Consider the following 15,542-nt stretch of genomic DNA (forward strand, 5'->3'; position numbering starts at 1 on the left):
GGTTGTCAGGTAGGATAAGTATGAAAACGTCCACTTTTCCAGGGGTAATTAAGACGTAGGTATAGACATGTTAGGAATGGATCTACGTACCTGTCGCTACAGTAGGATAACCAGGGGGTTGTAACGCCACCATGTAACTAAGTCCGTATAGTAGGCATGATTAATTGGGTGGGACTATGGCACAAAGGCAACGAGCACTCATCGCGGGTCGGCCTGGCGCTCACCTTCTGGTATATCTATGACCACCGTCAACGGCTGTAGCTGGAGGGTTGCCCGGACCCGACGGGGTGGACGGTTAGTGACATTTTCCACCAGCTGCCCAAGAAGAGCTAGGACTATCAGCCGGTAGAGACGCGGGTCAAGGACTGGTGCTGGTGCGCGTGGCCCTAGAACAAACTTGTGCGCATTGCTGGCTCCCCGAATGTGCTATGTTCCCTCCCTTAGGAGATAAGATATTTCTCGTGCGAAGACGGGCCCTCCATGACGGCCTACCGAACGTTAAAAAAGGCGGAACTCGACACACTTGAGGCGCTTGTGCGGCAGTTTCGACCTCTCCTCCTAGTGGCCGTGCCGCCAACCTTCTTCGAGATCTTCCTCTACCCAACCGCCCCCCAGCCAGACTTTTTGCCGTGGAAGAGTGGAAGGAGCAAGAGACCCTGAGTGAGCCTTTGGATTCTGAGAAATTTAGCCACGCCTTTGACCTCATGCTCGAAGACTGCTTTTAGGAGAAGATAGATGCAGCCCCGCTTGTTTGGAGTGTCCGACATTTTAGATATTGCTCTATCAAACTAGGTCACTAATAGAAGGTGAGCAGGCAACTTCCAAGATAGTTTCTTTCTTACATTTTAACGATAATTATATTTATTTATTTAGACGCTCCCTGATGCTGTTGTTGTTTTTTAGCTGTATGGCTTTGGTGGTATAACTGGTATGTCATGCATAGCTCTAGTTTTTTACATAAAAAAATCGTATCTCGATCAGTCAAGGTCTAACATGAGGCAAAAATAACTTGTCTACTTTGTGCTAATTATTTAACCACTAAAACAGCCCTAAATGGCCTATAAACCTTGCCTACACGTCCATCTCTTTAGATAAGGTTCTCCACATCGAACAATTCTGGCTCAGACCTTGTGGAATTAACTCCATCTCTGTGGAGTTTGTTTGCAATCGTAGACGTCGTCCATCCCCAGACCCCCAGGGCTCCCAGTAGGGCGCCTCGTGGTATTTAAAATGATTGGGATTCAAAATTTTGACGAAACTGATCCAATAATGCATAACAACTGGCACAATAGCAGCATTCAAGCTGCCGTAGCTCGACGACTCGCTGCTTCCAGCGAAGCCAACCCCAAAAATAGCACTTAATTCAAATATGTGAGGAACCCCAAGACCCTCAGATATAAGCCTGGGTGCTTGGACGTTGTACCGATAATTCCATATATTATTGGGTAAGAAGTGGTCCGCCATGGAACTAGCTATTTTGATCCCAGGACACGTGAAGGTGGCGTCGCCATAGGCCGCAGAAATTGACGAAAAATACTCGCCATGTTTTGGTAGCTGAGATGTGCAAGGGTAGGCACGATGGATTTTCTCGAGGCTGTTAAAGTGGAGATTTGGATAATTCGCCTTAAAAAAACGCGACAAGTCATGTCTTCTAGAACCGTTGTATGCAAAGATAGAACCCTCGTCTGTGTCGTCACCGACTAGTAGCGGGACCTTCACAGTCTTTCCTTGCTCAAAGGTAGTATATAACTAATCCTTTATGAACCTACCATCAATCACAGGCAAAAAGTACCATAACGGTGGGAGATCACTGCTACCACCCGGGAAAGGTGTGGCAACATTTGCTGTCTGGATAGTGGCAATGTCTAACAAGCGTAGACAAGACATATTTGAGGACGCGCCAGAACAGCCAGTGTCTTTAAGAAACCGATTAAATTGAAATTCCATTTCTGAAACAGTACGCAATGTAGGCCAGAATGGAGACTCATACACAGCACCCATAAAAAGCCCATCATCCTGACCCCCGTAAGCTGCCATGTGATGGGCAATTGACCCAGCCCCGGAGGAATCACCGTGAATAACGACATGCTCCGGATTCCCACCGAACTATTTCAACGATTAGTCTGATGCATCGTGTGAAATCTCTCTACCGTACCTTATTAATGTGTTTCTTGACCCATAAAAGAGCTTTTCGTTGGTCAAGAAGGCCCACATTCAAGTCGCCATCCTCCTCAACTTCACGACTCGCCAGAAAACCCAAGGCCCCAACGCGGTAATTAAAGTTGACGAAAACAATCTCGTAGCCTGATTTTTAAATAACATTGGTTCCATTAAAATTTGCATTGGAATTGTTGGAATAGCCGCCTCCTTGTATGTGGACCCAAACAGGCAGCTTAGAGTTGAAAGTCGCGTTGGATGGAGTGAAAACGTTAATAAAGAGACAATCTTCGCTAAATATTGAATTGGACTTTTGATTGACCCCAATACAAGTCGGCCTGAACTGTGCAAAATGTATCTGTTACTTGGAGCCTTAAGAAGCAAATTTCTCAGCCTAATACTTACATAAAACGCATCCTGCACAGTTCCATTTTCTACAGGATCCTTAGGAGCACGGAATCTTAAATCATTTAATGGAGCTGCTGCGTATCGCATCCCAAGATATTCATCAACTCCAGCGTTAAGTCTCACACCTTGATACTGAGAATATCCTAGGTCAATCACTGGAGCCACTATCAGGCAATAGACACCGGTACGGATTGCCAAAATCAAGCAAAGTAATAGTCTCATCTTTGGGAATATTTGCTTATAGGTTAGTTTGTTTCTCTATCCCTACTTAGGAGTCTTCTCTGAGTGGCCTCAGTGTCACGTGATGATACATAACAATACAATGGCGGTTTTGTAATTTCAAAATCGGATAACCCATTATGAAATCCTTAAATTTTAGCTTTTTACACGTTTTAATTAGTTACATTTCAAGGAGCTCACTTTAACTAGTACCAATCATAAAACATGCAAATATAGTCCTTACTGTCACAGGCTGAACCTGTAACATACTATATAGGGCGCTAGATGCGACTGATCTTCGATCAGTCGTCTTGTACCTTTTTATATGGTCAAGTGGTTTTATCTCTACTAGCGCAGAGACAACCAAACCATCACACTTACCTTTCCTGTACTAGTGTAAATAAAATTCCAAATACGCTACTTTGGTTACATTTCAAGAGGTTGAAATTTCACTGTTGTTGCATTTCACCTCCCATACAATACACTAGTTATCTATTCGAATCAAGTATAAAATTAGCAGACCCAAGTCACCCAAATCTAGAGATTCTTGAACCGAGTATACTATGCGTTGCTTATAGAATAATTCTTTATATTTATTTCTACCCTACATATCGCAAGCGTGGGATTTATATATATATGTGCGGCAAACAAAGTACCGAGCGGCTAGCTTGTGTTTGAACTTGCCACCGACATTAATTACTGGCGTCATCGACTCTCGTTCAAAGATAAGTGTGGAGTAAAATATAGCGGTTTTTAAAGAAAGACATTTTTCGATCGTTCAAAGTTTGTTCACATGTGGAACGAACCTAACAGTGGATCGGTGCTTCTGGACCAAGGTATAGGCTTTGTAAATGTTTTATGGATAACAACAGAAATTAACTTTTTCCCTTGCTTTCTAAAGCAGAGCTATGTTGAAGTGTACTATTAAATAGCCCCGGTAAATTCTTCGTTGTACCTATAGAGTCTTTTATTATGAGACACACTATTCTTATCTATTGATCTATTCCAATATAAACATGGCTACACTTTCGCCAAGAAATATAACTACTGCGATTGACAGCAACACTTCTGTATCTTTTTTCGAATCGAGTTTGTCTGTTTTAAGCACCATCGGTGTATGTTTAACCGGTGTCGGGATCTGGGCGATCCTTATTACGCGGTTCACCCCTCTACATGCTATCCCTTTAGTGGCATCCATCGCTTGCGCAATTGCCAATGGTCTTTGCTATTATGCCTTCTACCGCCCATGCCCAAAAACACAAAAAGCAATAGCCAGCGTATTTGCTGATCTCTTTTGGCTAGTAAGCATAATCCCACTGAGTTTTGAGATATATAAATCAAGGCTTATTAAAAACACGGTGTAGGTCCAAGAAGCCGGACTGCTTCTTTACAGCTACCAGGTCCTTGCCCATATTCTAAGTGGGCGCACTCGCACTATATACATATGTATCTTTTGGGTAGTTATTTCCACTATTATAATGGTGCGAACAGTCATTGCTGTTATCAGGGCAATTAATATTTTTAACAATGCTGCATTATTGCAGGGTCTGATTAATTACCTTCATATTGGATATTTTACCTCGATTGCGTTTGTTGAGATTTACAGTGCAGTTTATCTTATTTGTCGCCTTCGACAGGCATACAGAAATGCACCTGTAATGTCTACGCGCCAAATTTTCCGGTTCTTGCTCCTGTCGACAGAACTACGGTTATCTAGCTTATGTCTCGTTGGCATTACGCGTGCCGTGACCTACCAATTTTGGACAGTGGAGCAGCATGCGGTTGAAATACCTGACCAAATTGATCGACTCGCATATACGCTGGAATGCCTGTTCCCAGTCGTGATATTGTAAGGAATCAATGCAATTGCAACTGTACGCTTACTAACAGAAGAAGTCTTGATATTCTTTCTCCCAAACCCCCCCAAAATTGTCGTTCAGGCTTCTCAACTGTCAAGTCACTGTCAGCTGAGACAGGGCAAGGGCCTTTTGTGCTCTCCTTTCCTGTAGATGGTTCAGAAACATCGTGAATATATTTTAAAGTGGCAAACATTCAACATTGCCTTTAATATTACAGAAACGAATTGTACATTCCTGGTGGGAAAACATAAAGTGTCTATTACCATACTTTTAATGGTCATCATAACATTAATGAGCGCAATGAAAATCTATATAACCAGTCTTATCAAGTATGGTTTAACCCTCATGTATTTAAATTTGGCTTTAAAAAATCTTGTTCGAATAAAGCAAGATTCTTTTTATCCTTTCTACTTATTATAATACTGAATATTCTCTTCCATGTCTTTCCCCCACACACTGCATCACGATGGCACTAGCCATTGTGAAACAACCATCTAATAATAACAGTAGCTGTGATTAACCACTAATATCGCTCAGGTGGGTATTATCTTGAAAAGGATTTTCCCGGAGATACACGTTTGAGGGTCTAGGGTTGGAAAAACCTTAATTGGTGGCGTTCAGTATTTAAATAAGTGATAATTACACCGGCAATGTTGACGCATGGAGATAAGTGCAATTCGGTTTGCCGAAATTGGTCATTGTACGTCTGCGCTCTGCCCTCTAAAGACTTAAATTAACAACTGACTTCTCGATTGTATTTTGCGCTCCTGGGGGATTGGTGTAATCTGAACCCTCCTGAAGTCCTGATTGGAGGCTTTCATTACGGGTCTGAGTAGTGGTGCACAGGGCGCGATGATGGCGGAAAATAGAAGCGCCTCGATGCATATAGTAACTGGAAATGTATCAAGAAAAAATTGTCGTTAACTTTGGGTGCCATGTTTAAGGAATACTGCTTCGGGAGATTGTTATACTAAGCAACCCACAATTTGTTAGATCACAGTATTTAGAGGATAAAGGAAGGTGGGAGTACATGACCCGTATCGCAAAGCAGCTAATAACAATAGCCTTCTTTCATGCTCCCATCTGAACTCTACAAACAGTGACTGTAGGCCAAATGATAAGAGCGACTTGTGCAATTAAGTTTTTGTTGAACTAAAGTAATTCTTCCATACTGGCTTTGAGGATGTCGTTAGTCTTAACATGAACTTTTATCTCTTAATTAAGCTAGAGCCACGTGGTTCTACATACCATACTAATGCACCTGTTAGATATAATCCCAAGGATGTGGGATTTAGCACTGGAATGCTGCGACAGTGAATGATAAGGTCCAGATCACAATTGCTGTGAGAAACAAAAGTTCACTTTAATGCTAAACCCTCTCAAAGGGTAAATAAAATGGCAGTACTAAGTTTAGAGAAGAACAGTACACATATCAAGGTCAAATTTGACCCATATACAACCTGTTTTATTCGAAGTCAGCTATATATATTTTTAATCCCAGAACAATGTTTTAGCCTAGATCATAAGTGATTAGTTCAGTACCTTTTGAATTAGGTGAATCTAATCGACAGTTAGACAATCACGTCCGTTTCCATAGCCATTGTGTGCTGCTACTACCAAGCATGTTGTGTGGGCGATACCGAATACCTGGGAAGCCAAGTCAATTAACACTGTTTTTTGTGTACTAAAAAAAGCTACGCCTATATATCTCAAAGAACATACAAGAGCAACGAAAATTGTCCAGTTATCCATGCATAATCGGCGTGCCATCCAATACTTCATTCCCACTCGCGATAACACAGCAATAGCCGCGAGGATCAATAAAATGCAGGCTACAACAGTAATGATTGGTGCCATATTCTCTGGTGAAATAGGCACCATTATAAATTCCGGTGGTAAGTAAAGAAACCGAATGCAGACAGTAAGTTAAACAGTCTAAACAAGTATTATAAAATAATCTGGTCTTCTAGGATGTGCTAAGTATATTTTAATATCGAGCAGAGTGAGGTGTTATAGAGTTGGACACTGCCAAGCTTTATTTGCGGTCACTTGCTTTGCCGCACGCAGTATATTTTTTCAGTTTGGTTACTAGGGATCTAAAATATATTAAGTTATACAGAACTTTTCCACACCGTCTTCCCCGGTTATAATTTTTTTTTCTTTATTTTACAATGTTTACTACGAAGCTTTTATCATGGCACGTGCTCTTTGGCAGCATGACCTGGTATCTGTAACTGGATTAGGGTGTTATGGCGTCAAGACTTTGGAATAAAGCGACACGCAACCCACATCGGGATTTGTTTGCCCATCAGTGGGTCTGGGTCTTAAAACAGTTTAAATGTGGTTGCCCTTGTTTGTTCCATGGAAGGTTAACTTAGTTAACTTAGATCTGGGTTTTATATAAGCACAAACAGTAGCAATACCTGGGTGTAATTTACCAGGATTACCGAAACAATGCGCCTTATAGTCTTGTTTCCTAATCCATGAAAACAGCAACACATTTATATCCAAAATGTTCGTAATTTTTAAACTAGATTTCTTATGGATCCGTTTGATCCTATCTGATCTGTCTCATTGTAACTTTCTTAGATGTTGAACCTTGTTTTTATTCACTAGAATTTGTTGAATTTTTGTAAACGAAAAGCCCGAGGAATAAAAAAATAAAAATAAAACATCTGCTTTTGCAGCTCTCAATTTACTCCGCATATGAGACTCCACCAATTGCTGAAGTTGCGAATAAAGCAAGCCACAGCCGATTCTTTCTTGAGTATGTGTATTATCATAGGTAAGCTTGCCTTTACCGTAGATAATGTTAACTGCAACCACTGACCAGCGTACTTCTGCTGGCCAAGATAGTTGCGAAACGTGTTATCGGTATATGTTGTAATACCTCTAGCGTTTGTACCTCTGCATCCATCTCCCTGCTGATCCAGTTTCGCAGCTCAACTGCCACCAAAGAATCAGCCCCTAATTCGGTAATTGACTGTGACTGGGAAATATCCTTCGACCCCATAGAGAGGAGTTGCTGTAAACGTAACACTAGAGCATCTGTGATGATCTTAACCGCGTCTTGTTTTGTCTTTGCATCCCGGAGCGCTGTCCTGACATTTAGGTTGCTGTTTGTCGTAGCGGGCTTGTTGCTTTCGTGATCGGAGGATAGAAGATGCTTAAACTTTGGGTCAAGCAAATGCTGCGGCACTATGCCCTTAGAGGAAGATTGGTCATATTGTAGCCCAACTATGGTGTGTGCCTGCTCCACTATCCTTAATGGGCTCTGTATAACCTTACTAAGTAGTCTTAGGAATTGGTCCAGTTCGACCTCTGCATACCCTTGTTCTCTAAGAAATTGAACCGCTTCGGGGTTCTCTGCTACGTACCCAGCGGACTGGATCATCCCAAGATCAATAGAATGTGCAGGCAGTCCTAGACGAACCCGATACCGTGCGAGGGCATCCTGGAATGTGCATCCGGCAGCATAGTTGGCTTGACCGGAGTTACCGACAATCCCTGCTGCAGAAGAGAGGAGAATGAAGAAATCCAGATGCTGCGTTAAAAAAGCATTATGTAGGTTTAGCGAGCCTACGACTTTGGGTCGCACAGCAGCAGAAAAGTCCGAGTAAGTCATGTTGTTAATTACGGAATCCTGTGTTCGCAATTACTAACCAAGAGCAGTAGCGAATATTGTCAAGTCTAGCCTACCTTGAGCACCATAGCAGCCTGAATAACTCCACGAATAGGCGGCATCTCCACCTGTGCCTGCTGAAGAGCTTTTTCCAGCTCAGCCTGAATTGTAATATCACAGGTGTATACTGCCAGGTTAACTCCCATTCTCTTAATCGACGATACCCACGATTTAAGCTCAGAGTCTTGGAGCGGAAATCGAGATAAGGCAATAATGTTTTTCGCCTCTAGTCTCCCCATCCATTCTATTATGGCGTGTCCAAGGCCACCAAGGCCCCTGGCTATTAAGTAAGAGGCATCTTCCCGGAACTGAATACCTGCTGCAGGTTTCGGCACAACCTAATTTTTATTTTAGCGGCTTTCCTCGGCTTTATAGGGAGGATACTATACCTTAACTCTGCTGTCCTGATTTACACGCAATATTACTTTCGCAGGCTTCTTACCTGTTTGGATTGTTCGAAACGCGGACTCTATTTGGCCGACGTTAAAAGTAGTAATCGTTGGGAGAAGCTTTAATACACCTGTATGTTGAAGATGGAACACAGATGAGATTAACCTTCCAAATAGTTAAGGGTTACTTTTTAAAACTTTGGTTATATCCACGGAATAAAAGGCTACATTTCGCTGCATGAATCGCATGTCTAGCCTAGAATTTTGAAGGATGTCGTAAACACCGAGCTCGACAAACCGACCAAAGAGTGCCAGACAACTGCATGACTCGCGTCCAATCTCCCCTGCGATGGAATTGACCAAGACATTTACGCCGCGGTCAACAGTTATTCTTCGAATCTCCCTGACGAACGCAGTTGAACGATTCGAGAAGATGTGATCATTGCTAATCTTGTACTGTGTCTGCAAGAATTCTCTCTTCAGGTTATTTCCGACTGTGACAAATATCTCCGCACCGATGTCCTGTGCGAGTATTATGGCTACTTGCCCAACTGCGCTGGCACCACTATGGATAAGAATGGTCTCGCCTCTCTGTAGGTGAGCGAGTTCAACCACAGCATAATACGCGGTGGTATATGCAACTGGGATTGATGCAGCTTTTTCGAATGAGATGGTGTTGTCTATTCGGTTGACTCCAACAGCCTTCATCCTAGCGTATGAGGAAAACCCACAGGCTAACTAGCCACAGACTTGGTCTCCAACTTTGAAGACATGTCGAATATTAGTGCCGACGGCTTTTACCACACCGCTGCATTCCCCCGTCATCTCAGACGCATCGCTAAATTGGCCAAGTGCGATTATGAGGTCGCGGAAGTTCAAGCCGAGAGCCTTGACATCAACTAGTATTTCGTCTAGCTCTGGATGAGACACCGGGCTTTCACACTCCGTCCACTGTAGGGTATCAAGTCTCCCGGGTACGGTAATATCGAGCTTCAGAGGCCGTGTGGCACGAGTGACTTTTAAGTCCTGAGTAGACACTTGTCCTATTCCTGTTATATATTTAGACGTGCTCTCATCCTCAACGAGGCGAGGGATGTATAAGCTGCCCTGTTTTTTAAGATATTCTGAATCCTTGCGGCCCTCTGAATCCTCGTGGCCAATACCTTGAGAAATATCCTTGCAGAATTCAACGATAGATTTTGTGGTTTTGCGGCATAAAGGCCTGGTCAGGTCTGTGTCTAGAGTAATGAACCTCAAGCTGTTGTTCTCGGACCTGGCAGCCCTAGCCAAGCCAGTGATGAGTGCTCTGTCAGGCACTTCACAGGCGTTAGAGCTCCCACGGGTGAGCCAAATAATTCCAGATGCCGTCCTCAGCATTCTCTGGATCTGCTGAAACTCACTTTCCGTGCAGGAGAGGAGCACGGGGCGTGTCAGCTCTTCCAGAACTATACAGATTTTCCCGTCAGGTTGACAGTCGGCGAGAGTAGTAGTGTAACAGTTCTTATTGCCGAGAGCGTTGGTCACCGATTGGCTTAACTCAGTAATGACCGCAGAAGCATCCGTACTGATCACGATTTCAGCCGCCTTATCAAGATTAGAAGACCTTGTTGCCACTTTTCGAGACAGTATAACACTGTACTGTGAGCAATCTCTATCGTCATAGTCGGGAATATAGACTTCGACCCCCGAAAATCCCGTTTGTTCCAGTACTACCTGCCACTCGGAAATATTCATACAGGGGCTGTTTTGCCGACCATCTGAACGGCCTGTTTCGTTTGTATTAGTTACAAGGCCCTTCTATTCTGTCAAGTGGCTGCCACTTACCAAACCACCACCCCGGCAAGGTGCCAAAGATCATGCCTATATATTCCATAGGCCTCGTAATTTCTAGGAGGAGGAGCCTACTAAAAGGCTTTAATAGTTGATGCACATTACGCATGGTGCCTTGCATTGACCTCGTCGCATGGAGTACATTTGACGCCACCACAAGATCATATGTGCCTTCGTCAAAACCCTGCTCCGTGGGATCCTTTTCGATGTCGAGTTTCTTGTAATGGACTGACGAGCCCCATCTCTTGAATTTCTCTCGTGCGTTGCTGAAAAAGCCCGTAGAAATATCGGTAAATTCGTACCTGTGAAACTTTGTTCCTAATGCCTCAAGAAGATGCTTAGTAGCACCTCCTGTGCCTGCACCGACCTCGAGGATTTTTAAGTTAGGCTCTTTCTCGCGGAGACAGTTGACATATCGAGCCAACGCTGCATAGCACCGCTTAATTGAATTCTCTTGGTAGAATTTATCAAGGAGGCCGTCCGCTGTTATGAGCTCAAGCGGCTTGATCTCTCCAAGAATTATCTTGGTCAACTGACCGCCAATACGGTAGATTATTTTTCCCACGGCACCTAACGCTTCGACATGAGTCTGTAGACTGCGATCGTTGATATAGGGATTTTCCTTTTCTCTGTGAGAAAGTTTACTCTTTATCCATTTATATAATTTTTTATGATGCTCAGAAGCTCGTGCTGAGACCTTATCTTCGCACAGAGCTCTTAGTGCTTGTTCCATCAATACGTAGCATGCGGCGCGAATCTGTGCCAGCTGATCTAAAGGCAATTCCAAGGAGAGATCAGAGGTGGTAAGCGCTATAAGCTCCTTTCCTTCCATTTTATCGACATCAGCAGCCCAATGAATGCGGTGACACATTGTTCTCCTGGGGTTTCGTTTGCCTTCATCTCCAACGCCACCCAGAGCTCTGTAGGTGAGGCCCTCAATGTACATGCGAGGAGTACCAACTGTATTCTTAATAATAGCTCGAACTTTGCATTTCCTCTGCCCTTCTGGAGTAGTCTCGGCAAACACTAGAAGCTTTTCTCCTGGATGATGCTCTAAATCCCCAGCAAGCGTAATTTTATCGCAATGGACGGGAACCATTGGGCACCCTAAGCAGTCGGCGGCTATTAAAGCAGTAAGGGGTGTTTGGAATACGCAATCTAATGTTGCAGGATGTAGTGCCTGTGGTAGTTCATAACCATGATTCATGAACTGGGAAGTGTTTGGAACGCACAGGACAGATAAAGCCTTGTGCGGTTTCGCCGTCACTCTTTTAATGTTCACGAATGGCTCGGAGAATTTGTATCCCAGATCGAGAAGGATCTTGTAGGGGTCTGGAATAACCTGGCCCTGGAAGGCATCTAGGGTACAGAAATCAATGTCCTCGAGACTATTATAGTCGTCATGTCGCACTAAGACGAGGCCTCGGCAGTTCTCGTTCCACATACTGCTCTTGGAGTACGAGCAAATAAAAAACTCTTGCCAAACAGAAGAAGCATCCTGTGTGGATGCATAGTACGGGCGTAATCTAATGACTATTTCGACACCTTCCAAATCATCCGGAATAACTAAAGCATTGGAGATATGAACGTCTCTGAACGTGACTTGTAAAGGTTTCTGGATGTTGTCTTTGCCGCCGGATATGAGAGTTTCGTGGCAAGCTTGAAGAACGGCGGATATATACCCTGCAGCTGGATATATAATTTGCCCTTCCACCATGTGTCCACGGAGCCAAGGGAGCTTATTGGTTCTAAGTATGTGGCGCCAGCTTGGCTCAAGGGGGTTCCAATCTGTTGTAGGAACGCCAAGTAGCTGATGTCGTGGCCGGTTTCGCAATCGATAATCAGAGCTTAGCCGCGATTCGGTCCAGTAAGTGACTGAATGGTCCCATGGATAAGCTGGGAGATTAGATAGAGTAACTGGGTTCGAATAATTACGGCCTTTAAATATCTCGTCGAGCTTGACCGGAAAGTGTTGAACAAAGAGTCTTCTAGCAAGTTTTAGAGCGGCCTGCGTGCTATCCTTATTGCGAATAAGACTTGGTAAGTACAACACATCTTCAGAGAGCGATAATCCTATGAGAGTTTGCTAGATAGGCCCCGACAGAGCAGAATGAGGCCCAATTTCCACGAGAGTGCGAATAAATGGACCTTGCGTTTCTACTCAGCCGTGGTGCTGATGGCTGCACATTGCTGTAATTGCCGTCGAGAATTTGACCTGGGATACCAAACTCTTTGCCCAATATTGGCTGCCAAGTTCTTTCCCTGATACAACACTGCCTTCCATACAAGAGAAGAACGGAACACTTCCTCTTCCTGCATGGATTGGTTCAAGGCTGTTCTGGTAGTCCTCGTTGATCATATCCATGTGGTGTGAGTGGTAGGCAGTGTCCACTGTTAATCTTCTTGAGAAGCATGACGACCGTTGCAGTTCTTTCTGCAGATATTTTACTGCATTTTCATCGCCAGAAATGGTAACACTAGAAGGGCTGTTAACGCAAGCTACTGCTATCTTACCAAGGTCAACTGGCACTACAGCAATATATTTTGCCGCTTCGGTTTCAGAGATGCCTGCAGCTAGCATAGCCCCTGCAGACTTGTTTCTAGACTTAGCCCTTGCCGCCCATATGCCGCGCAAGAATGACACTCTTGCTGCAGCTTCGGCACTTAGAATTCCTGCAGCATAAGCGGCGGCAATCTCACTGGATGAGTGCCCTACGACTCCTACTGGCTTGATTCCCCATGAATCGAAAAGGTCGACAAGTGCAATTTGTACAGCAGTGCAAATCGGCTGAGATATCTCTGCTTCCTGAAGACAGCTTTGTTCTTCATCCTTAAGAAGTTCATCTGTATACAAGTCAACACAGGCTGTACAGTATCCCAAGGAGAAATGCGCGCCCCCGCCACATACCAATGAGAAACCAGGAAGCCCCAAAGCTGCAAAGGTGCCTCCCAGTCTGTAGTAGAGATTTCCGAAAAATAGGAAATGCGCGAAGGAGCTCCCGGCCCATCTTCGGCCATTGTGCTCCTTGGCCGGTAAAATAAAAGCCAATGTCTCCCGATCGACTTTTATTGAAGTCTTCCGCCGAAGAAGTAGAGGTTTCCAGTGTTTGTACTAGCTCCTCCAGGGAAGGCGTTACCATAGCAAAGCGCTGCTGGAGATGTGAACGACGTAGGCAGAGCGTATATACTAGATTATCTAGCATGCTGCCTTCTGGTTCGGAAAATTCTCGCAGATACAAAGACAAATCTCGTATCATACTCTGGAGAGCTTTGTCTGTACGAGCACTGAGCACAAAAATACGTGGTATGCTCAAGTCATTTCTGCCAGCTTTTACGTCAATCTCCTCTTTGTCAGTCACGTCATTTTGAGTGCCAGCCGAGGGCAGGCACAGGAAGCCGGAACTCAGCGACGCTGTAGCAAAGTAGCTCTCCGCAGCGTCTAGAATTGCATGGCAGTTGGTCCCGCCGTACCCAAAGGCGTTCACAGAGGCCCTTCTATAAGACGCGTTGGGCCATGGGATACGCTCGCTGACAACCTGTGTATAATTAGCTAACTAGCCTAGAGAATTTAGGTTTTATTCATTATTCACCTTCATATGCCACTCATCAAAATGGATTTCTGGGTGAGGTATCTGAAAGTCATAATTAGGAACAATGACGCCTTTTTCCAGCATCAACACAGTCTTGATTAAGCCCGCCAAGCTTGCACAGCTTTCCAGGTGTCCAATATTCGTCTTTACGCTACCGACAAACAATGGTTTATTAGCTGTATGGGATTTTGCAATAGTTGATGCGACTGCTTTGGCCTCCACTGGATCTCCAGCCGGGGTACCAGTGCCGTGACACTCACACTGTCTCCGTTAGAAGAGTGGACGTGTAGTAGTCCACTTAAAATTTGTTGCTTACATATGCGGTGTCTTTCATATCTAGCCCAACACTCCCATAGGCACTATTAATCATAGCAATTTGGGCATCCATTGATGGCATAGTGATACCTGGTGTTCTTCCGTCCTGGTTTGCGAAGGTATTGCGGACGATTGCCTGTATCGGATTCCCGTCACGGAGGGCCATATGAAGTGGCTTTAGAATAAGCGATGCGACACCCTCTCCGCGTCCGTAACCATTTCCTCGGCCATCGAAGGTCAGGCACTGACCATTATCAGATAGGAAACTGTTAAATGAGTGAGTGTGTCTCTGTGACTCTCTGCGTTCTTAAGAGATCTATGCCTACCCCAGATTACTCATTCCAATGAGAAGCTCAGGGTCCAGAATAAGATTTACTGTAGAAACGATTGCCTGAGAGCTTTCTCCTGTGCGTAAACTCTGGCAGGCCTGATGCACTGCTACCATACTTCTGGAAGAACCGGTATCCAGCGTCATAGAAGGTCCCTTCAGATCAAAGAAATACGATACCCGATTGGACATTAAGGCGTCACCTGTACCAAGCGCCTGGTACTTAGGTATTGCTTCTGGATCACGCAAAGCAATAGCAAACCAATCACGGTTATAAGTATTAACAAATACTGCTGTATTGCTTCCAGCAAGGGCTTGCATCGTGATCCCAGCATTCTCAATCGCCTCGTAGGTACTTTCTAGGGTTTGGCGTTGCTGAGGATCCATAGCTCTAGCTTCTGGTGCCGATATATTAAAAAATGGTGCGTCAAAAAGCGAGAGGTCTTGCTGGATGAAGTGTGCCCCTACGGGGTTAAAGGTGCCACTTTGAGCTCGGTGAGGGTGATAGTGAGCTTTTATATCAAATCGAAAGCCTGTATCAGAGGAAAATGTGTTGCGGCCATCTTCAAGCAATCTCCAAAATTTATCTGGGGATGTGGCGTCTCCAGGAAATTTACATAAGAGCCCGATGATTGTAATAGGCATGGATGTTTCGTTTCCTCCGTATAAATCAGAAGTTAATCCGTTAACTCTCTTGTCGCCATAGCCGTCAGGTGTGACGTTTCCACTTTTAGAAGACAGACCCATATTTAGACTGTTCTTTAA

The 15,542-nt window shown here is 44.3% G+C and overlaps 2 protein-coding genes across 2 annotated transcripts; both read right to left on the bottom strand.

Annotated features, from left to right (window-relative positions):
* Positions 1–1,071: 1,071 nt before the first annotated feature.
* On the bottom strand, positions 1,072–2,787 carry ATNIH1004_001661 (uncharacterized protein; the record flags this gene model as incomplete). Its single annotated transcript, XM_033566360.1, has 4 exons — positions 1,072–1,727; positions 1,770–2,106; positions 2,156–2,296; positions 2,563–2,787. The coding sequence occupies 4 exons, from the start codon at positions 2,785–2,787 to the stop codon at positions 1,072–1,074; spliced, it is 1,359 nt and encodes a 452-aa protein (XP_033432117.1).
* A 4,668-nt stretch (positions 2,788–7,455) lies between these two features.
* ATNIH1004_001662 (type I polyketide synthase) lies at positions 7,456–15,524 on the bottom strand (the record flags this gene model as incomplete). Its single annotated transcript, XM_033566361.1, has 10 exons — positions 7,456–8,286; positions 8,343–8,663; positions 8,943–9,416; positions 9,477–10,480; positions 10,539–12,617; positions 13,059–13,388; positions 13,453–14,080; positions 14,135–14,395; positions 14,451–14,715; positions 14,776–15,524. 10 exons carry the CDS (start codon positions 15,522–15,524, stop codon positions 7,456–7,458), a joined length of 6,942 nt encoding a protein of 2,313 aa, XP_033432118.1.
* Between the last annotated feature and the right edge of the window lie 18 nt (positions 15,525–15,542).

The sequence above is a fragment of the Aspergillus tanneri genome (assembly GCF_003426965.1).
Source record: "Aspergillus tanneri strain NIH1004 chromosome Unknown AapTan_2_pilon_pilon_pilon, whole genome shotgun sequence".
In the NCBI taxonomy this organism is placed as follows: domain Eukaryota; kingdom Fungi; phylum Ascomycota; class Eurotiomycetes; order Eurotiales; family Aspergillaceae; genus Aspergillus; species Aspergillus tanneri.